Raw genomic sequence first — 24695 nt, forward strand, 5'->3', positions numbered from 1 at the left:
ACTGTTCAACTATTTTCTCACACAGTTGTGGACAAAGTGGTGAACCTCGCCCCATCCTTGCTTGTGAATGATTGAGCATGTTTGGGAGGCTCCTTTTATACCCAATCATGGTACCCACCTGTCCCCAATTAGCCTGATCACATGTGGGATGTTCCTAATAGGTGTTTGATGAGCTTTTCTCAGCTTTCTCAGTATTTTTTGCCACCTTTCCCAACTTCTACTGGATGTGTTGCAGCCATGAAATTCTACGTTATTATTTGACAAAAAAACAATTAAGTTTATCAGTTTGAACATTAAATATGTTGTCTTTGTAGTGTATTCAGTTGAATATAGGTTGAGAAGGATTTTCAAATCATTGTATTTTGTTTTTATTTACATTTTAACAATTTCAAAACAACTGCAACTGAATCCGGTTTGTACAAAAGAGGGACCTGTGACGGTATCAAAACTAGGAATTCAGACAAAACCATCACTGTTACACTTAATACAGACCACAACTAAATGAGTAAAACGTAAAACAATAGAATTTATTCCAGTGATACTTCAGCTTTAAAACTTAATATCTACTCTATCCTCTGTTTTGAATTCATCATATAGTTCTCAGTTTATTTTTAGTAAAACACAATTGTTGAGATTTTATTGATAACAAATTTAGATAACACAAATGCCTGCACAAAAGACCCAAAGAATGGCATTGCTGAACACTAGTATCGAATCCCAGGTACCTAGAATCAGAATCAAAACAGTTCAAAGGTGAACTGTACATCGTTCGTAGGTACAGAATTTTTCAATATAATTTGTGTTCAGAAGGGGTCAGCAGTGCTACAATTGACTTTTTTTTTTATTCAACAGGATGCGTCGCTAGATCGGTCCCAGACGTGGAATGCTCAGCACATCCTAATCTGCTCAGTTTGCTTGGGAGACAATAGTGAAGATGCAGATGAGATAATTCAGTGTGACAATTGTGGTGTTACTGTGCATGAAGGTAAGATGGTCTTAGTTCCAATTTATTTACTATAAATTGATTGATGAAATATAAAATATGTAGTTAAAGCTGCTCTTACACTGGTGAAGTGCTCTCAAACATCAGGAATGCTACTATGGTAACAGTGGAAACTTTGTTAGCATTTACTGGGGGCCAAAAAGTGATGTGCCGCTGAAGAGGAAAGCAATCCGGCATACTCGTGCGACTCCATAAACGGGGGACACAAACAACCCTTACTTTTGACTTTCCGCTCCAATGCATGGTCATTCAGCCTTTAAGTGGATGAGCTAGTGCTGCCGATAAGGAGAAACGGAATTTTGTGCTTCACACAAACATACATTTTGAGTGTATCCCGGACACCGCATTACATCTGGAGTTATTTCTGCTGTTCTGCGTGGACTGTAACCCAGAGATTTCTGGCAAAAGCAAAGGCGACTGAGTGTTTCTACACAAACAACAAAAATGACTTCCAGAGCCAACTGGTTGATGGATTTTGCAGTCAACTTGGCTCTCTACTTCATACTGCAATATGTCGAAACCCGGAGAAATCTTTCCTGGATCATGTTTGTGGACTTGAGCTCTGCCTACAACTCTATCCTTCCAGCTCGACTCTCCTCCAGCTCTACTCTCCCAGCTCATCGTGCCTGACTCCCTCTATAGGTGGATCACAGATTTGGAAGCAACATTGTGGCTGCTAAAACTGTCTTGGACATTAGTACCAGAGCTCCTCTCGGTAAACCAACAGCTGCACCTCCATCCATCACCCCATGAAGACAAAATTTGTGAATGACACCACCCTCCTCTGGGTTGTAGTGACAACAGGGTCAATTTGTTTATTTAATTGGCAGTGTCTTGAGTTTACTGCCTGCACAAAACTCAAACACCTCTTGGGAGCACCCTGTCTGTTTTTGTATACATTTTAAAAGGCTTAAGCCCTTACCAATCCTGTATTTTGTGCTTGCGCCTGACTGATTTGCACACCTTCTCCCGACATTTTAAGATCGTATCATATCTGCAGGCTCAGCAAGCACTTACATCGGACAGGCGCAAGCACAAAAAACAGAAATGGTAACATGAAAAACCTCACCCAAAAGCAAAAACAATACATTCTTACAAAAGAGGGAAGCAGGAGAAAATTCCGAGGCCAGGAGAAGACCCTGGCATTTAGCAGAGGCAGGAACAAAGAGGAACACAAACATAAAACACATTTGCAATATCTCATCGGATTCCTCTCAAAATTGCAAGACATAAGGGTTCCTATTCTCTTTGTAACAACAATAGAGTCTTGTTGTGTTTTTTTGGAATGTTAAATTCAGAGAACGGTCGATAATCATTACAGGCATATCTCAAATTGCGATGAGTCCTCTTAATTGGCCCCATTTTTGGCCTTTTCTACAGGTCATGTTTCATCAGTTTGTCTTGAAACTGTAGCCGCTTCATCTAAAGATGATCATAATAAAGAATCCAACCAAAGCTTTTTATTTTTCAAACATGGTTGCTGCAACAACTTGTTTGCTTAAAAAAGCAGAGTATGATGGTCTTAACATTCGTGAAAACATATGGAATTTGGTACACACCACGCATGGTAAAGTAATCATTATTTTGTGATTTTATTGCGGCTAAAAAAAAAATATTCGCTGCGCCCTCTACAAATTTTGAATGAATTAGCAGCCCTTGTTGATCATTTCACCAATATCTACCAAAAATTGAAGACATATATCGTATTTTCCGCACCATATGGCGCTTCGGGTTTAAAGACGCAGACTCAATTGTGGGGCCTATTGGGCATAATAGGGCGCATGCATGCCATGACCTACAGTGAACAAAAAAACGTCACGGGACAGTGAGTTCGGTTGTACTTCATTCTATGGTTTAACCATGATCTACTATACTCACATTATTGTTAATCAATATTCATACGCAAATCCATCCAAGTCCTCATCTTCTGTATCCAAATTTAACAATTGGGCAAGTTCGCCATTAAACATGCCAAGTTCCTTCTCGTCGTTGTCACGTTGCTCTTCTGCAATGATCCTGGTTTTCCAGAAAGCTCTAATTGTGCCTCGTAAGCATGTCACGTTGTCCATGCAATTTTAGAGGGTCCTAGTGCTGTTTTCTTTGCACAAACGATAGTATTTATTCATCAATGGTGGCGGAGTTACGTGCTCAACATGTTGTGTACAGTCCTCTGATTGGTTTACCGCCCCGCTCTACGTAAAACGTAATGTCCTCTGATTGGGTCATCGGGTCTACATATTACGCCTGTGTATTACGTCTCTGTGTGGTGGAAGCCACACAAAACAACTCTACAGATTTGCACAGACGGTAGTATTTATTTATCAATGGCTGCAGAGGTACGTACTCTACATGTTACGTACAGTCCTCTGATTGTTTTTTTAGCCCCATCTACGTAAAACGTAATGTCCTCTGATTGGTTCATTGGGTCTTTATGTTACGCCTGTATAATACGGAAGACACAAAAAACAAATTTACAGATTATGGAATTTGGTCAATGCAAAAGGTGCAGTTTATTAAAATGTGCACCTTTGTATTTTGAGCAAATTAAAGGCCTTTAAGTGCGCCTTATGGTACGGAAATTACGGGAGTTATGTAACAGCCCAAGACCTACACAAAGTCCTGGACCTCTACTCTTTACAGATACTCACACCTGTAATTTTTAGCATTAGCTTCAAAGCCATACTCTGAGGGGGAGTTTGTCAAAAACAGCATGCTGAAGGCTGCTGAAATTGTGTGTCCTGAGAAGCGTCAAGCTTTTGCCAATATTAGCTTGACGAGAAATACCATGGCAGACAGGATTTCGGAACAATCGGCAGATTTGGACAGCCAACTGAAACTGACTAAAGTTCAATCTAACATATTGGTACTGTTTACTTATGTTTCCCTTCCATATCGATCCGTAAATTTACTCGAAACATTAACGGAGCAGCCTATTTTGAAATGAAATAGCCTCGTGCGTGTAGCAGCTATCATTATAGCATTAGCCACCCGCAAACTCCCATGAGCCTCAGCTTGCAGACGCCCATGAGCCTCAGCAAAGTGTCTTGGCAGCCCATTGTAAACAATCGCGTTTCTCAAACTTTCTCCTATAAAATGATCAGAACTGACTAAAGTTCGAGCTAACACATTGGTACTGCTTACTTATGTTTTCCTTCCATATCGATCCGTAAATTTACTCGAAACATTGACGGAGCAGCCTATTTTGAAATGAAATAGCCTCGTGCGTATAGCAGCTATCATTATAGCATTAGCCACCCGCAAACTACCATGAGCCTCAGCTCGCAGACTCCCATGAGCCTCAGCAAAGTGTCGTGGCAGTCCCCTGTAAACAATCACGTTTCTCAAACTCTCTCCCATAAAAGTGATCGGAACCGACTAAAGACTGATTTAAGCCATTGGAGCTGCTTATTTATGATTCCGTTAGATATTGATCGGTAAATGTACTCGAAAACTTTAACGGAACAGCCTATTTTGAAATGAAATAGCCTCGCGGGTACAACAGCTATTCAGTGACGCCCCCTGACCACGGTTGCCGTAATGCTGGGTAGCGATGCGACATTGTAATTTACTCGACGTACTAAAACATACTGAAACATTTTGGCAGAGCGCCGTGTACAACCAGTATGGATAAACAAATTCATCAATTGATCCATATACAAGGCGCTCTGTGGGTTTTTGAGTGAATTTTGAATTTTTAAGTGCGCCTAATAGTGCGTAAAATACGGCATATTAAAATTTGATGTCTTATTGCATGCCACTTATGTTATCTATGTGAGTTTTTTTTTGTTTACATTTTATGCATTAACAAGGAAGGGGCCAAATTTACTTCATCAAAGCTGTTTAAAACAGCTGCCACTTAAGATTTCAAGTGTGTGGCCTCATATTGTGTGTTCAGAATTGCTTCCTCGATGTGGAAAATGGATTTTAAATTCATTCTTTTCTAAATTTAAATGTGTTTGATGTATTTTAACATGCAGGGCAGTGTTTTTAGTTTCCACAAAACTGTTTATTGACTAAATGTTTTAAAACATTGTACAATCACTGTGATCAGTTTTTTTACGTATAATGGATAAAAGTGTAAAAGGACAATTCATTTAATATAAATATTTTTATAATTTATTTCTTCTTTGCACTAATACAAAGAAAAAAGGTGGACTTACTGTTAGTTCTATGTAACTTTGGAACGAGTTTACTGGTCTGGTCCCATTGAGATCAGATTAAGCTGTATGCGGCCCCCAGACCAAAATGAGTTGGTCATCCCTGGTATATTCTCTACATCTCCGGTTTGCTTTAGTTTGCATGTGAGCTGGAGGCTTTCTATGCTGTCTTTGTCAAAAGGTACGATACAAATCTTATGTATCCCTCCACCAGTTGAAATCCCTTTAAGTCAATCTAAAAAAAAATAAAAAAATAAAATAAATAAATAAATAAATATAACAGACCCCTAGTATTTGTAAAGAAGTTTAGGCCATATTAAGACACTGCAAATGTTCTCTATCAGAAAGGGCCATCCACGCACCAAAGAAAATGTAGAGCCGAATAAAAGACTATGTTGTCAATTCTTGCTTTTGATGGACTTTCTTACTCGAACAAAGCAACCAATGGGCATGTAGAAAACTAAGTTTTTGATTTGTAAGTTTCTCATTGCTCAAAATGCCTAGCGGGTGGTTGACTGAATTAGGAGTTAGCGTCATCTCCCCAACAGAGGCAGACTGCTTTCATCTCTCATTTGTAATGGCGACTATTCTCGCAGCTGTAATAGCTGTCATAGCAATCACCATCTCCACAGCAAGAACACTACTAACCTCAGGAAATTCGTAGAAGGATTTTACAATGGTTTTGCGTTTGCTTCTTTTTCCCCTGTTAGGCTTAATTTCTTTAATCAAGCAATTAGTAGCAACACTGCAGTGTCACCCTAGGTTGGCACATTTTGACAAAAGTAAATTAGCAGATTGATTATCACAGACAGATGAGTGATTCTCGTGTTTGTACAATACATGCCATGGTTCCTCGAACATAAATAATTTGGTCAACATTGAACTTCTCAAAGAAGTGAATTAAAGTAAATAGGAAAACAAAAGCAATTGGCTATTTATGTAAATAAAAGCAGAATCACAAATTGTACAATGTGTTCACTTCACTGGTTTCTTTTATATCAAACAAATTGTTTTAGGTTCATTACCTGACATGTTTCGGCAGTTTCTTCCGCCTTCATCAGAGTGTCACAGATGTGATTGTGACGCGTCTTTATCAGCTGATGGATGAAGGCATGGCTCACCTGTCAGATTTGACTGGTGAGTCACGCCCTTTGCTGTCCATTCACCTCTCCAGAATGCTGTTCCAGGTTGTAGAGAGCATATAGGCTCCCTCATCCCTGTTGATGGTCCTCGGGCCCCGCTTGCGGATCTCAATGGCCTCCCTGATCCAACGCTGATGTTTATTGTCTTTACAATACAATACAATACAATACAATACAATACAATACAATACAATACAATGTGTTGTGCTTTTAATGAGATGTAAGTTATATCTTTATTGCTATAACAAACATTTCTGTATTTTTAGGGTGTTACGGCGTTGATGGAGAGAGTGATTCTATAATGAGCTCAGCATCAGAGAACTCAACAGAACCTTGGTTTTGTGATGCCTGTAAGAATGGAGTGATGCCAAGCTGTGAGCTCTGCCCCAACCAGGATGGTATCTTCAAAGAGACAGATGCCGGGAGGTAGGTTACAGTAGCAGAAAGACTCACAGGAGAGATGCCATTTAGATGAAGCAAAAGAAATATATGCAGAATCAAATAAAGATGATATAGCCTGCCAAAGGTTATCAAAATTGTACTTGTGTTCAGTTGCAGAAGAGAAAATTTTCTTAGGGAGGAGACCAGTTGAGGAATGAGAGGAGGAAGAGGAGAGATAGTGAAATAAACGTAATAAGAGAAAAGAGCGTTATGAAGTGTGTAGACTTCAGCCACGTTATCGCTGATGATGCTCCTTAGCCAGCCCGCACCTGAATTTATTACTTCAGTAGGGCATGAAAAATACAGCAAATTAAAGTGTGAAGCAGTTGCCTGCTAGAGATATTGTTCTCTATATTGGACTTTGGATTCCTTTCCCTTTAGTCTATATTTGAAATTTTGTGACACCAAACTGAAGCCTGTGGGTCAGGAGCACCCAAAATCTATGAGTAAATTTTTCATGTTTTAAAAAGTAGGAATTCCTTTTTGTGTTTGTTTTTAAATAACTGCTGCATAGTTGATTACTTACCGTATTTTTTCGGAGTATAAGTCGCACCGGAGTATAAGTCACACCAGCCATAAAATGCTCAATAAAGGGGGAAAAACCCATATATAAGTCACACCTGAGTATAAAAATTTATTTGACAAAATCCAACACCAAGAACAGACATTAATAGGCAACAGGCTGAACGGTACGGTATGCCAACGTTACATAAACTCAGAACGTGCCAGATGTAACATATTAAGAGTTATTCAAATAACTATAACTTAAATAAGTTTATTTAACCATCTGCGTCACTCCAAATCATTAAATCCTTAGAAATCTTCATCCTCTGTGTCACTTATAAACAACTCCGCTGACTCCGGAAGTAAATGCGGCGCTTACGTCAGACTCATCGTCAGTTGCGGTTCCAATAATTCCACAGGCCTATATAACGATATATAATCTGTATATCAAATAACTATAACATAAATAACAAGTTTATCGAACTAGCTGTGTCACTCCAAATCATTAAATCCATCGAAATCTTCGTCCACTGTGTTACTTATAAACAACTCAGCTGACTCCGGAAGTAGATGCGGCGCTGACGTCAGACTCATCGTCAGTTGCAGTTCCAATTATCCCACAGGCCTAGAGCGTCCTTATGCGGTTTAGTGTGAAAATAACATGTGAAGTGATATACTAGTAAGTAAGTAATATGTTAATGATCAAGTAATAATGTGTCTATAATTTCACATATAAGTCAGTACCTATAGTCCGAAAAATACGGTAGTTGTCGGCACAATTGACTGCAAAAAGCACATTTGATTAATTGCTTTTCAGCACATCTCACTTGTCACAAAGTAATTCACGCTTCTTAAACTTGGTCTCTGTGTTAATCTGTTCAAATGCCTCATATTTACTAACTTGTTGCACTTTGAACTCTGTCGATGCCATTCAGCCAGTTTGGTCCTCACTGGTCGGTTAAGCCTTACATCGGGCTTTGCAGACTTTGTTTAATATTTAGGCTTGTTCTAACTGTCGACCGTGTAAGCAAAATGTTTCCATCAACTACGTGCCACTTTTTTCCTCAAGAAGCCATAGACAAGTGGAGTTTTTTTTTCTCTCTGTGGGTCATTCTCACACTTCTTGAGATATGACTAAACGTAATTCTTTCACTGATTCTTCAAATTGATGTATTTGATTAGAATGTTTGCCATTTGATGTGATTTCGCCTCATTCGATAAACATATTTCATAAATCTGACCTGCAGGCACTGAAGTTATGGAAACTGTTATTCATAATAACAGTGTCGTATTTAATTGATAGTTCTTTGGTGAAAAATATTTGTAATGCTGTTAATAAATGCATTTGTTTTCAAAAAGGTTTTTTGAATATCCATGCTTTAGTATCTACTAAAAGTAAAAACATTTTATGCAATGCCCTTTACTCGTCATTTATCTTACTTCACACAAACACGACACCCATTTGCTCCTGGTTCGGCACCCCGGTCAAAATTTAGAACCCAATTCAGCCCGCAAGTCAAAAAGTTTGCCCATCCCTGAGTTAGACTGTAAGTAGTTTGTTCTTTGCACAAGTTTCAGCCAGTTTTATATTGTCAATCTATATTTTCAGATGGGTGCATGTGGTTTGTGCACTTTATGTTCCTGGGGTTGCATTTGGAGACATCGATAAACTCCGACCAGTGACTCTCACTGAGATGAACTATTCAAAATATGGGGCTAAGGCAAGTATTTTATTCCCATTTTTATGTCCAGTGCTGTGAAGAGTATTTCCCCTTTTCTGATTTGAGATTTTGTTTCATATTTATCACGCTTAAATATATTAAATTAAGCAAATGGAAATATACTACCAAATTTGGTCAAGACAGGCACAAAGGGTGAATGGTGAGTAATAAGGGAGGCAGGTAGTTTTCTTCAGGTGGTCCACTTTTCTTTGTATTTTCCAAAAGGAAAAAAATACAAAGCAAAGCGCAAAATCTGCATTGAAGGATTGACTAGGGAGCATGACTTCTCCACAATCAGCTTCGACAACACTTATGGGGGCCCTTTAATATGTTCAAGTCAATTGGGTAAAACTATTAGAACGCCACTGGTTTATAATATTAGCTCGCTAATTGGCGTACTTTCTGGACTCACTTGACTGGTTTCTTTTATATCAAACAAATTGTTTTAGGTTCATGACCTGACATGTTTCGGCGGTTTCTTCCGCCTTCATCAGAGTGTCACAGATGTGATAGTGACGCGTCTTTATCAGCTGATGGATGAAGGCGTGGCTCACCTGTCAGATTTGACAGGTGAGTCACGCCCTCTGCTGTCCATTCACCTCTCCAGAATGCTGTACCAGGTTGTAGAGAGCATATAGGCTCCCTCATCCCTGTTGATGGTCCTCGGGCCCCGCTTGCGGATCTCAATGGCCTCCCTGATCCAACGCTGATGTTTATTTTCTTCAGTGCGGATGACTCTGGCCTTTTCCCAGTCCATGATGTGGTTTTCTCTTTTACAGTGATCGGTTATGGCTGACTTGTAGTGTTCCTGTTCTGCTTGTAGTTTTATTGCTCTTGTTTGTCTTGTTGCAGTCTCCTTCTCACACTCCTTCTTATGTTCTATTTTTCTTGTGATGAAGTTCCTCCCTGTCTCCCCGATGTATGATTTATTACATTCTAGAAAAAACTAAAACAGGACATACACAACACCTCACAGACCATCTCAACACCATAGACATCACCGGTAACATCAAATTCACCCATGAAGAAGAAACAGACCGATCCATAGCCTTTCTAAACATCAACATACACCATACAGATAACGGAGACATACAAATAAAAGTACACAGAAAACCCACACACACCGACCAATACCTCCTCTGGACATCAGAACATCCCACTATACATAAAGTTGTCAGAACACTATACGAACGCACAACCATAATCACGGATCCGGAAGACATAGCACAGGAAGAACAATACATACAACATGCACTCAAAAAATGTCAGTATCCACAATGGGCAATAACCAAAGGTGCAGAACAGGTAAAAAACAAAAGATACAAAACACAGGGGAAAAGAAAGAAACAAACACAGAAACAAGAACCCAGCGGGATGGTGATTTTGCTGTATGTGAGAGGAATTACGGAACGCATCAAAAGAGCCATGAATAAATACAACATAACCACACCTATCAAACCACATACAACACTCCGTCAAATACTGGTCCACCCAAAAGACAAAGTCAACCCGGAAAACAAATGCAATTCCATATACGGAATTCCATGCAAATCATGCAATAAATCATACATCGGGGAGACAGGGCGGAACTTCATCACAAGAAAAATAGAACATAAGAAGGAGTGTGAGAAGGAGACTGCAACAAGACAAACAAGAGCAATAAAACTACAAGCAGAACAGGAACACTACAAGTCAGCCATAACCGATCACTGTAAAAGAGAAAACCACATCATGGACTGGGAAAAGGCCAGAGTCATCCGCACTGAAGAAAATAAACATCAGCGTTGGATCAGGGAGGCCATTGAGATCCGCAAGTGGGGCCCGAGGACCATCAACAGGGGCCTATATGCTCTCTACAACCTGGTACAGCATTCGGGAGAGGTGAATGGACAGCAGAGGGCGTGACTCACCTGTCAAATCTGACAGGTGAGCCACGCCTTCATCCATCAGCTGATAAAGACACGTCACTATCACATCTGTGATACTCTGATGAAGGCGGAAGAAACCGCCGAAACATGTCAGGTCATGAACCTAAAACAATTTGTTTGATATAAAAGAAACCAGTGAAGTGATTAAAAAAAAGGAAAAACAAGATGAACTTAGTACAATTACTTTCTGGACTATAAGCCGCACTTGATTATAAACCGCGTGAGCAAAAATTAGGGGAATATCTTGTTTTTTTTCATACATAAGCCGCATCTGCCCGCGAGTTATTTACAAAAAAAGACTGAAAAAAACGTTACTGAGAGGCGTCTTCGTCTTCCTTCTGTGCACTGAAACCATCAAAGTCTTCCTCTTCAGTGTCGGATTGGAATAGCGTCAGATATACTTCGCCACACACTTTCTCAGCGACAACCATAATAAACTTAATGTGCAGGGAACACTAGAACACAACTAATACCAAATCAAATGGGACGGCTTACAGGGGTGAAGTTGGCAATGTGATACGAGCTAAACGTAGAACTCCAGTGTAGACGTGACCGGGAAATGAAGAAAGCCCAGTGCCCTCTAGTGACCGGAGGAAACCTCTATAGTGCATGAGCAGCTCTAGTTCCTTCGTTAAGAGCCACATCGACTCCCTGTAACTTCGGCAGCATAAAATCGGCATAATACGCTTTTTTTTTTTGTCCCCCATAATGAGGTCTTAATCTTGTTCTGTCTTTTCTTTGTGTCAGTTATACAGCACCATTTGCCTGGCGGACGGACATGCGATCAACACACCACTCTTCTCCCCAGTGACCGTGTGTCTGGTCACATATCCCTCTGCCCAGCAAAGCGGTGCCGCACAGCAGCGCTCCACAGCCTTTTTACAAGTGTATGTGTATTAGTCATCACAAAAATCACGAAAAATCCATAGATACGCCGCACTGGACGACAAGCCACAGGGTTCAAAGCTTGTGCAAAAAGTATCGGTTTATAGTCCGGAAATTACGGTACTTGGTTTAGCTTTGTGAGATGTTAAAATTGTTTTGAATACCTGAAACATTTAAGTGTGATGAATCTGCAACACAATAAAACAGAAATATGCAAAATCCTCATCTAGGTAGACTATAAGTAAATTGCTGTTTCTTTTGACTGTACCCCAAGATTATTTGGTAAACAGTCTCCACCAGAATGGATCAGAGCAAGTATTTTTTTTTTTGTTTGAACGTATTCAAACATGTGTTAATTTTTTAGGAGTGCAGTTTCTGCGAAGATAACCGCTTTGCCAGGACTGGTGTGTGCATTAGCTGTGATGCAGGGATGTGTCGGTCCTACTTCCATGTCACTTGTGCACAGAGAGAGGGGCTCCTGTCCGAAGCTGCTGCAGAAGAGGTGACGAAAACAACTGTAGTTAAAGAAAAAAAAGATAACATACTCTCTTTGTAATACTATTGTGGGGTAAAAATGAAAAATGCCCTCTCCGGATCGGGGATGAGATCCTGCCCCAAGTGGAGGAGTTCAAGTATCTTGGGGTCTTGTTCACGAGCGAGGGCAGGATGGAGCGTGAGATCAACAGGCAGATCGGTGCAGTGTCGGCTGTGATGCGGACTCTGTACCGCTCCATCGTGGTGAAGAGAGAGCTGAGTCAAAAGGCAAATCTGTCAAATTTGTGATTCCCCTGTAATTGGAACACACCCTCCGGTCCCCCTTCTTAAAGAGGGGAACCACCACCCCAGTCTGCCAATCCAGAGGTACTGTCTGTTAGAGATTTGCTCAATCCAATTTATTTTGCAAGAACAACTCGAAAGACAAGTAAGTCCTTTTAGACACCTGTAGGTGGAGAGTTCACACGTTGAAGGAGTGAAGTCTGAAACTCTCCCAACTGCAAGGACATATTTATTAAGAGAAAGAGTGGGGGCAAGAGTAGACTGAATAGGAAGCCCTTGTCCTCTAGTCTAAACATCTCAGGGGATGTTTTACGACCTTGTGATAAGGAGGACAAGGTAAGGTATTTATTACCTGTTGCATTCCAACATAATCCTATGATAAAGATAACCTGGAAAACCCTAACATCTCCCTCCCGTTTTATCATATGATTATGCCACTCCAAACAACAAAGACGAGTAAAAAAAACAACAACATATACACGTATAATGAAGAAAGTAGAATAGTAAAAATAAAAAGAACAAACAATGATAGCAACACTTTCCAGTGAAGATGAGGCATTACCTCAATACCCCAGATCAAACATATTGTGTAAGCGAAAAACCTGCTGGCCAGATGTTATTAGCAGGAAAATTCTTACACGGTCCCTTTGCTTTAGGCGACCAGAATGCTATCAAATAAAAAAGAAAAAGAAAAACACAGAAACAGTACATCATTGTATCCATCACTTGCGAAGCATATTTGATGGCCAAATCAACAAGTTTCCGTAAAACATGCTCAACAGAACAGCATCTACGCAATCCACGTCTCATTATCATTATCACATCTGTCACGTCTAAGAAGTTGTATATGTGCTCGTGTTTTCGTCAGCTGATGATGTTCTAGTCTGTAGGTGAGGTCTGTTACACACACTGGCGCACACACTCGTGTCCAGTTGGCAGGCAGCATCGGACAACTCTTGTGACCACAAAACCACGATCCGTTCTGAACAGGCACGTGCACTCAGAGGATGCAGGTGAGGCAGTGCCTCTGAACTTCTGGATGAAGTAGGTCCCGTCCGATGGTGCAGCCATGTTGGTAGTAGAGCCCTTACACCTTGAAAACGGCCCTCTCATCCTGGCACACAGCGGTGATGTCCAAAGCTCCCATCCAGTTTCCTCCTGGAGAGCAGTCGTCGTTAATGCAATTGTGGGTCCTGCTACCTTGGATGTAACATGTGTAATTCACTCCAGCTGGTCTCTCCGTGTAGGCCACTTGTGGTATTGTTCATCCTCTAACAGTCACATTGAGATTTGCCCAGAAGTGTTCATCATAGGCACCGTGTTTCGCTTCAGTGACATTCATTGCTCTGGCCTCCAAGCGACCTAGTGTGGAGGAAGAGGGGAGTTTCGAATACACATAACACCCCTCCCGTCGTGGCTGGCCCAGTTCCTTCTTTTGATGACCTCGATGTAGACCCAGTCTCCTGGATTGATGGGGTTATCGACCTGTGAGGAGGAAAGATCAAGCGGCAGTAAATTTGTCTTTGACACAGTTTGAGCGTCCTGATCATATAATCTGCCAAGGACTGCTCTTCATCTGTTGTTTGCAACTCTCGTAGTCAATTGTCGTGCCCATTTAACTGGCAAATAGGAGTGTTTGCGGGAAGAGTTTAAACACCTCCTAATGATTCCCTTTAACCAAAAACTATTTATGACAGGGGCGTTCCCATTTATTGCCTCCTGGTTTAAAAAAAAAAATGTCTTACCCATGCCTTCTTTCTCCTCACACGCTCGCACCCACACAGGGTATGCACACACACACACACACACACACACACACACACACACACACACACACACACACACACACACACACACACACACACACATCTGCACGCACACATACACAAAACGGCATACAAAGTTCAGATGAACGACAACAGTCACAATTTTACAGAGATTACGCACAAACACAGAACACACAGACAAAGGGATTCTAATCCATCTCTTATGTAGCTTCTTTTGATAGAATCTCCTATTGGTAACTGTATAGCAGACGTTTTAGCATATAATCCCATACTCTGCTCTCTCACTTCTACTTTTTCATGTCGGTGTAGTCGTAGGTGGCCCCTATTGCAGTCATTGTCTTGTTAACTGTCGCCTTGTGACTCCTATGCATGATTGTGTGAATGTCAAAAATTGAACGTACCTAACTTTCTGACCATCCAACCTCCACTGTGGTACAAAAAACCTTACTATTGTATTGAGTAGGTACATTGAGCAACCTAGCGCCCTCCTGACTGCCAAATGTCCTGTTCTAAAATTTATATAACTCGACCTCTACGTCTTAAGCTTGATGAGCCAAAATATCAGATCTTGCTCTTGTTTCCTACCGTTTTAGCCTATTTGTTTTATCCAAATCTGTTCAATCTCTGATTATAATGCTTTTCTCTGTAGCCCTACGTATTTTTCAAATTTTTTTTTTAATTTATTTATCAAATCTCCTCAGTTCTGTCAAACTCAGTGCACAATGAACCTCCCTTCCACTTTGAACCAAGGTTCACCAAATTTGGTAACGCCGTAGCAAGGAGTGTGATTTGGTTCTCGGACACTCCAAGTCCATATCTTTTTGCCGCACTTCACCCTCTCAAGTTGGTGTTCTTTTGCTGTTGCTTCAGAGCGACCCCATCCATCACTCTTGAATGAGTCCATTGTTCAAATGAGTCAATTTTCATCATTTTGAGTTCCTCCGCTTTTCACTGTCTTTTCTCGTCCCCGAGGATGTTGTCTGTCCTCCGGAGTGTACTTGTCCCCCTCCAAGCGCAACAGCAGTCTTTTCTTGTCCTTCGCCAAAGGTCAAAGGTGCTTCAGAGCCAGGCACCATTTTGTGGTTGTTCATGGCTGCAGGCGAAGTCTCGGATTGGGTTTCAGGGACCCTGACACTGAGAATGACAGGCTGGGACATCAAACTTGTAAGACTATCTCCAAATGTAGCTGCTTCCCTCAATTTGCTGGTAACGTTTGTTTACCAAACTTCAAACGTCTCGTTTTTATATCGTAAATCCTGCAACTCATCCTATTTTTGAGCTACATTTTATCTATAGTTCCAATTTAATCGGACAGTATGTTGTCTTCAGTATCATTATTGAAAATCAACTCATCGAGGTCTGCGTTCCACATCAAGCCCTGATCTGTATGTCTTGACCTCTCACATGTTATTGTCATGCTTGCTCAAAAATGTGACTTAGAGTATGGTGCTGTGAATTCTCAATCTCCCCAATGAAATTGGATCCCACCTCGTAGTTTTTATTGTTCTCATGTTCCTGTTAGCCTGCAATTGTCCAAATCAAAAATGTTTTCTTTTAACTGTCTTTCTTCTGAACCTCTAAATCTCTCATGTTGCTAACCTATCTACACCAGAACAAAAAATTTACCACAGTATAACACCAAATGTATTCAGAAATTCATTGTCATAAAGTGTTGTATTATTACTATCTTCCACTATCTGTCCTACTCACTCCCTCCTTTTGAGGCTTGGCAACGCCCATGCCTCACACCTTGACAAACTTTTTGGGAGAATGCGTTCTTTACTACATACGATTCCATCATCATTTAATTTGACTTTCTATCCAAAATGCTTCTCAATTTCTCAGTTCACACATCTTCTACATGTGTTACTGGTTCTCCAGTTTTTTTTTTCCCGAAAAACTACGTGTTTCTTTCTAACATTCAACCTGCTCAAAATCACTCTTTCATCAAAGTTGCTCTACTAATTTTCCATAGTAGTCGCCAACGACTTCAACCATTCAACCTTTCATTCAGGCAATCAATGCTCATCATATGCATCTCACACAGTCTCCAAAAAGGAGTCTTCCCATCGCATTGGTCCCATTTCATCCAAGCTCACCACACAACATTCATATATCATTTTCAACTCAAGTTTCCTGGTAGAACAATCCACCAATTCAAAAAAAAAACTTAACTAAAACAAACAATTGGCAAATTAATCTGAATTTTTTCTTTGTTTTTAAATTTGAAGAACTCAATCTCTCAGATTTAGCTTGCATTTAGAATTTTGTATAATCTTATAACACAACCAATCAATTATTCCTATTAAATGTAGCATTGCAAAATCTTAAATTCACAATTTAGCTTCTTCCAATTCCTGAAAGCATGTTCTGTCGTTTTTTTTTCTTCGAATTTCTCATGTAGGCTCAACACTTAACATGCACTAGTGTTGATTAGTTTCTGCTCGCAAACAGATTTCTCTCTTTTCCTCTCATTTTTTTCTGTCAAAATTGTTTCTGTTCTGCGGTGTAAATTGAATAGACAACAGTCTAGCAAATTTCTTCATACTAAAAGTTTAGCCAATCTTCATCAATTTGGGACTTTAACTTTAACTTTAACACATACGCACACACATGCACAGCTTTCGCGTGCGGAAGGTAGGTCCCAGTACCAATGATTCGTCACAGGCTGGCCATTTCCTGTGGTCGATCATGAGCTGGTCCCTCCCATGCACACGAGGACAGCACATTCTAATTTTATTTATTTATCTTCTAGAAGCAAGTTGCATTTCTTTACCACTTGATTTGCATATTTTAACTTTAGTGTAACACAAACAGATCTCTAGTCATTTGTAATTTGCCTCCTTATTATTATTATTATTATTATTATTATTATTAAACTCCTCTTGCCCCTCGCTTGAGCCGCGGCTTTAGCTGCGGCCTTGCACCTGCTCACAGGGGCCTTATTGTGTCCTGGTCTGACAAACACTTATGACCTCATCAGTTTTCATCTTTCTAGCTTTTGTCTCCTCATCCAGAGGGGGACTCTACAACACCCCCTCCTTCCACAAAATTTACTTTTTCCTGTGCACTTCTACCTTTTTACGCGTTTCACAAACAACAACACAATCACACAACTTCAGGCCTTTAACTTAACGTCAGCCAGATAGCTTTTGTCTCTTGAATTCGTTCTCATCTCTTTGTGAAGATTTCAGCCACACTCTAGCACTTCTACCACTTCTTCCACATTTCAAATTTCCTTGTATTCCATACATATTCTTTCACTTCAGCATGTATTGCATACAATTAAGAAATCTACTTGCCATGAACTTCTCATCTCAAAGAAGAGCAGAGCAAGAGATTTACCGTTCTTATTTCCCATCTTAATTTTAGTAGTTTAAGGTTTTACAATTTTTTATTTTTTTTTTTTTTCAAATTTTTGTCTTTGAGGATCCTCAATGCAGGTTTAAATTGACCTTTCAACAGATTACTAGCCTGTATTAATGCCGTGGATCAATGCTAGAACTGCTATTTAGTCAATTTATCCTACCAGTCACACACTCAATCACACAAGTTATCCCTGCCTACGCGAAGTCCTCCTTTTAAAAAAAAAGGAGCTGCTTCATCCAGTGAGGGGACTCTACAACACCCCCCACCTTCCCTGGGAACTAAAGACAACAGTCCTTGTCCCCAGCCCTGCCAACGCGAAGTCCTCCTTTTAAAAAAAAAAGGAGCTGCTTCATCCAGTGAGGGGACTCTACAACACCCCCCACCTTCCCTGGGAACTAAAGACAAAAGTCCTTGTCCCCAGCCCTGCCAACGCGAGGTTGTACTCTTTAGAATAGTGGTCGTCAAAAAATGAACCACGGAGGTACTGAGATTTTATAACAGTTTGAGAACCACTGCTCCAAAAGAGACACCTCATCCAGAGGGGGACTCTACAACACCCCCTCCTTCCACAAAATTTACTTTTTCCTGTGCACTTCTACCTTTTTACGCGTTTCACAAACAACAACACAATCACACAACTTCAGGCCTTTAACTTAACGTCAGCAAGATAGCTTTTGTCTCTTGAATTCGTTCTCATCTTTTGTGAAGATTTCAACCACACTCTAGCACTTCTACCACTTCTTCCACATTTCAAATTTCCTTGTATTCCATACATATTCTTTCACTTCAGCATGTATTGCATACAATTAAGAAATCTACTTGCCATGAACCTCTCATCTCAAAGAAGAGCAGAGCAAGAGATTTACCGTTCTTATTTCCCATCTTAATTTTAGTAGTTTAAGGTTTTACAATTTTTTTTCAAATTTTTTTTCTTTGAGGATCCTCAATGCAGGTTTAAATTGACCTTTCAACAGATTACTAGCCTGTATTAATGCCGTGGATCAATGCTAGAACTGCTATTTAGTCAATTTATCCTACCAGTCACACACTCAATCACACAAGTTATCCCTGCCTACGCGAAGTCCTTCTTTTAAAAAAAGGAGCTGCTTCATCCAGTGAGGGGACTCTACAACACCCCCCACCTTCCCTGGGAACTAAAGACAACAGTCCTTGTCCCCAGCCCTGCCAACGCGAAGTCCTCCTTTTAAAAAAAAGGAGCTGCTTCATCCAGTGAGGGGACTCTACAACACCCCCCACCTTCCCTGGGAACTAAAGACAACAGTCCTTGTCCCCAGCCCTGCCAACGCGAAGTTGTACTCTTTAGTGGTCGTCAAGTAATGATCCACGGAGGTACTGAGATTTTAAAACAGTTTGAGAACCACTGCTCCAAAAGAGACACCTCATCCAGAGGGGGACTCTACAACACCCCCTCCTTCCACAAAACTTACTTTTTCCTGTGCACTTCTACCCTTTTACGCGTTTCACGAACAACAACACAATCACACAACTTCAGGCCTTTAACTTACTTGTCCCCTGGTTCGTTGCACTGCCGGGTCCCGTCAATCCACCTCTGTCAGACGAAGGCAGACCTAAGATGCTGGCCCAGCGAAGAATTCTCTGCCCAGGACTTTCTCCTCCAGGTCCTCTTAATGGACGCTGGCTTGTCGACAATGCAGCACGTCCTCCTTCGTCAGCCAGATAGCGGGTATGAGGGATCCCGGGTTTCGGCACCAAAATGTTAGAGATTTGCTCACTCCAACTTATTTTGCAAGAACCACTCGAGAGACAAGTAAGTCCTTTTAGACACCTGCAGGTGGAGAATTCACACGTTGAAGGAGTGAAGTCTGAAACGCTCCCAACTGCAAGGACATATTTATTAAGAGAAAGAGTGGGGGCAAGAGTAGACTGAATAGGAAGCCCTTGTCCTCTAGTCTAAACATCTCAGGGGATGTTTTACGACCTTGTGATAAGGAGGACAACGTAAGGTATTTATTACCTGTTGCATTCCAACATAATCCTATGATAAAGATAACCTGGAAAACCCTAACACTGTCCTCGATGTCCACGCAATTTTGTAGAGGCGTGTCAGCCATGACAGCCCCACAACATCCAGAGCCCTTAAGAACTCCGGGCGGATCTCATCCACCCCCGGGGCCTTGCCACCGAGGAGTTTTTTTAACTACTTCAGTGACTTCGACCCCAGAGATTGGAGAGTCCGCCTCAGAGTCCCCAGGCCCTGCTTCCACAATGGGGGAGTCAGCAACGGTAATGTAGAAGCATGTGAACTTGGTGATTTTGACGCGCCAGCCAACTTTGCTAATCCGAAATACATGTGAATTGCAAATGTGAATTTGAGGATGAATTTGTTTTAAGTAATTTGATCCTCAAGAAGGGGGAGGACCAGGCACGAGGGTACAGTAATGCCTCGTGTGCTCCATTATTCGAGACCAAAAGCAGCGGTTATTGGGAAATAAGTAGATGAGGACCGGAGGAAATTACATCCCCGGCTCCGATGACAAACTCCACTTAGAACGGAACCTATCCAGGATGGGAACCGTGCTGGAGTTGGTTGTGTTAAGTTTTGACTTTTTCGAACAGTAAACATTTCCTTAACAAGGCTCCGAGAAGCCTGCCTAATGAGGATGGTTTGACCGTCCTATGTTCTAAGCTTGTGTGTCTCTTGCGTTTTAGACAGTAAATCGTGTTTCGAATGCACCCAGGTGCATTCTTTGTGGATTGAATTTAGCAAAATTCGCCTGGACGGTCGGAAGGGCGTTTGTGGGGAGCTGTTGCTTTACCACATACCTTACAGGCCATACATGGTGTGCCCCTGATGGTCTCTATGTCAAGTGAGGAGAGTAAACTGAGGTGGAGCGCCTTGGATGGGGTGGCTGTTCTGACCTGATGACGTCAGCAACACTACTCGAGACGTCCAATGGCCCACCAAAACCATGGTGACACCCATGGCACCATCTGGCCTCTGGTTCACATGGCTTGGCGCCACCCGAACGGGTCTCGATGCGTCACGTCACACTGGCATTGCAGCCGGTGTGTGGCTGTTAGCCCTGCGCATCGGCCTGTGCCCAATGACTTTTACATCCGCGCAGTGGAACCCCATGTTGCTCATGTTGTGGCCGAGCAGCCTACCCCTCAGCATGGAGGACGGTGCCTCGGACATTTGTCTACTGATGGCTTCTTCTTCAAATGCAGAGGGCCATGTGGCCACTGTCAAAGACACCACACCCCCCGATGCTCTGTTTACGAGTGTGATGGCCCTTGCTATGGGATGCTCGGTGACCAATCGCCAGGTGAGTCCCCCCGCTAGCCCGGCCCGGCCTGCGGACGAGAATTTGGAGGACAATTCCGCGGCCGACGGCGTCAATATGGGCGAAGAGGACAACTGGAACTTTTATGCCGACGGTAGCCCTTTGGGTGAAGATACACCTCCAGAATTGACAGCCCTGGCTGAGGGATCCGGCGATGCCAGCAACAACGACACCAGCGACCAGCACGTTGGCGCGTTCGGTCAGGACCGCATGGAGCACTTGCTTCAGGCCCTGGAATGAATTGCGGAAGGGGGCCGTTTAACCCCGCCCGACAGACTGCTACCTGTTTCCCCTGCCTGGGAAGTTGTGAAAATTTTTGACTCGGAGGACGAGATGCCAATGTAGCTCCCAACAATGGTGCGGGGCAAGGCGATTTTGTCGCCTGGTCCTAAATCCGAGAAGGGGGTGTCGAGTTACATGGTGGATAGGATGGTAAAAGATGGTGCGTGAGTATGTATTGGATTTGGTCCAGACGAATTGGCTAAGATGAAATAACAAATTTCAAAGCTTGACATGGAAGACCTGAAGAAGGGGGCCTGAGTAGCACCTTTTGTTGTACCTCCGTTCAAACTCGACAATGTAGTCCGCTATTGAAATGCCCGTGTCTTTCGTTATCCGGTCGAACTCCGTATATGCCCCGTATTGGCGGTCCTTTTCTTCTTTCAAAAACACGGAGTCCAGTTTTCTCAAAAGTGTAGTCATTCCATCGTCTGTATTCACATCCTCTGCGGATACTTCCAGCGCGCTGTCTCTCGCTCTTCCCGTTAGCGACAAGGCAACCGCCAAAGCCTGCTTCTTTTTATCCAAGTCCGTAACAAGTCTCCATATTTTGACTTAAATTTTCCAACTTTCGTAAGACTTCTTCTCATCAAACACTGGCGGAACTTTGTAATTACCAGCGGCCATCCTCTGCTACCTTGTGAAGTTGAATAACGACGATAACAACAACTGTGCGTCTCACTAGACTTTACTTGTACACTTCAACAACGTGACTCCATTACAACAACTGAATCATTTCCTTGACTCCCGACATACAACGCATCTGCACATGCACAGTAGGAAAAGCATATAAAAAATGCATATAGCAAACGCATAGTAGGAAAAGCATAACAGACAAGAGTGGTGGATGATCGCAGAATCCTTTCCATAGTGAAGGAAAACCCCTTCACAACATCCAGATCAGTATTTAAGTATACCATAAAGAGAAGACTTCATGAGAGTAAATACAGAGGATTCACCACAAAGTGCGAACCCTTAATCAGTCTCAAAAACAGAAAGGCCAGAAAAACATCTGAAGAAGCCAGCCCAGTTCTGGAACAGAATTCTTTGGACAGATGAGACTAAGATCAACCCGTACCAGAATGATGGGAAGAAAAAAGTTTGGAGAAGAATTGGAACAGCTCATGATCCTTAGCACATGACATCTTCTGTTGGAGTATGTTGGCGTGGGTATGCATGGCTTCCAATGGCACTGGGTCACGTGTTTATTGATGATGTGACAAAAGACAGAAGCAGACGGATGAATTCCGATGTCTTTAGGGGTATACTTTCTGCTCAGATTCAGCCAAATGCAGCAAAGTTGATCGGACCACGCTTCACGGTACAGATGGACAATGTCTCTTTCTTATGCCTGGTTTCAGGCTTATAGCAGACCAGAGGGACCTGGTAAAGTTTGAGCTTTGTTGTAGTAGTCTGTCATAAAAAAAAAATATTTTCTACATTCAATTGTTTATTGACCTTTTTTCTGTAGGCTTCATATATAGTTGTCAGGTCTAAATACCATTATACATTAATCCACACGCTGAAAACAAAGAGGAGAAGACAACCGGTATTCCTTTTGCTCGCGAGGAGAATTACCGTAATTTTCGGACTAAATGTCGCTTCGGAATATAGGTCGCATTAGCCATAAAATGCACAATAACGTGAAAAAAAACATATAAGTCGCTCCCGAGTACAAGTTGCATTTTGGAGGAAATTTATTCGATAAAATCCAGCACCAAGAACAGACATGAACGAGCAACAACAGGCTAAACGATAGGTATGCTAACGTGACATAAACACAAACCAAGAGCTGAGAACGGGCCTGACGTAACATTCAGAGTTATTCAAATAACTATTACATAAATAACACGTTTATAAAACCATCTGTTCTTCAATTCATTAAATCCATCGATCGTCCTTTATGGAAATGATGTCGCGTATGCGCCGTGCCGCTGACGTCTAAATATTCTAAATATTCCATATAACGATATATAAAGTATATATCAAATAATTATCACATAAACAACAATATAATCAAACCATCTGTGTCACTCCAAATAATTAAATCCATTGATCAAATTCCTCGTCCTTTGTCAACAACGCCGCGCGTGCGCCCTGACATCAGCCTTGTCGTTATTCCACAGATATAGTATATAACTATATTGTAGCGATAACAAAGTACAAGGAAAGACGTGGGTTTGGTAAACAGGTCTTTATTTAACAAAACAAGAGTTCAACGAGCCAACAACTACTGAACTGTAACGATAAAAACATATACAAGTTGCTATACGAAATAAAATATATCAAATAACTATAACATAAATAGTTCACCACCACACGGCCCCAAGCACCGATGTCGACTTCCAGGTGTGTGGCGGCGTGGACTTCCATCCCCGGAGGTGGAAGAGAGCTCCATAGAATAGGACCGGGCGTCCGTAAAAGCCATGTCCGAGCCCCATCCACCGTCCCCGGACAGCCACCCGGCCGAGCGCCGGCCTATGACTTCCATCCACGGAGGTGAAAGAGAGCTCCGTAGAGTAGGACTGGGCGTGCATAAAAGCCATAATAGTTTTTCAAACCTTCTGTGTCACTCCAAATCATTAAATCCTTCAAACTCTTCGTCCTCCGTGTCACTTACAAACAAAGCCGCTGATGATGCCGGTAGCACGTGGGGCCCTTCGTCATCCTGTGATCGAATCTTTGTCCTTTATGTAAACAACCGCCGCGCCGCGCCACTGACGTCACTTACAATTCAAATTACAGTAATCACTTGCTACATCGCGGTTCGTTTATCGCAGTTTAACTTTTCTTTTTTTTTTCAATTTTGAAAATTTGTGAAAAAATTCACATATGTCGCTCCTCGGTATAAGTCGCCACCCCCCAACCAAACTATGAAAAAAAAACGCGATTTATAGTCCGAAAATTACGGTACGTAGAAGGCCCAGTTACAGTCCTCCACCAATTCTGGACTCCTCTTCCGCTATCTCCTCTTTTTATTTTGGGTTGCCCTGGTTACAAGAGGCGTTGCTACACTAAAGGGAGGGGAGATTGTGGCTGTAGCAACGCTGATTAGCTAACTAAAAGATAATATGTGGTGCGAGATCTTGGCCGATCCGTGACCCCAGAATGCGGAGTCTGTCCTTAGTTGTTTGGCAGCCTCGTCCCGGGCTTCGATCTCCAAACGTGCTGGGTGCCGTGTCCCTTTAAAACAACGCTCTAGACTTTCTTGCTAAGTATCACACAATAATAATGATGAGTAAATAATCAGACACCTCTCGTGCATACACTCCAACAAACGTTAAGTAGATGAGGTAACTTGCATGAAGTCTACTGAAAGAAACATTGAGTGAATATGGGATAACTTAAAAATTGTCCCGGTCAACAACGATTTATG

The 24695-nt window shown here is 41.8% G+C and overlaps 1 protein-coding gene across 12 annotated transcripts in view; it reads left to right on the plus strand.

The window, feature by feature from the left end:
- The window catches only part of phf14 (PHD finger protein 14), a 256949-nt gene that overhangs the window by 45728 nt on the left and 186526 nt on the right, over positions 1-24695 (plus strand). For all 12 annotated transcript variants that reach the window (XR_015862923.1, XR_015862924.1, XR_015862922.1 and 9 more), the window contains 4 exons: positions 853-985; positions 6569-6728; positions 8857-8968; positions 12146-12283. Coding sequence is in view for 7 of the 12 variants with exons in the window: in XM_088397789.1 (XP_088253915.1) it covers positions 853-985; positions 6569-6728; positions 8857-8968; positions 12146-12283 (543 nt within the window). In the remaining 5 variants the exon portion in view is untranslated. The remainder of the gene's footprint in view (positions 1-852; positions 986-6568; positions 6729-8856; positions 8969-12145; positions 12284-24695) is intronic.

Source organism: Syngnathus floridae, chromosome 15 (genome assembly GCF_059516105.1).
Source record: "Syngnathus floridae isolate MCC-2025c chromosome 15, RoL_Sflo_1.0, whole genome shotgun sequence".
In the NCBI taxonomy this organism is placed as follows: domain Eukaryota; kingdom Metazoa; phylum Chordata; class Actinopteri; order Syngnathiformes; family Syngnathidae; genus Syngnathus; species Syngnathus floridae.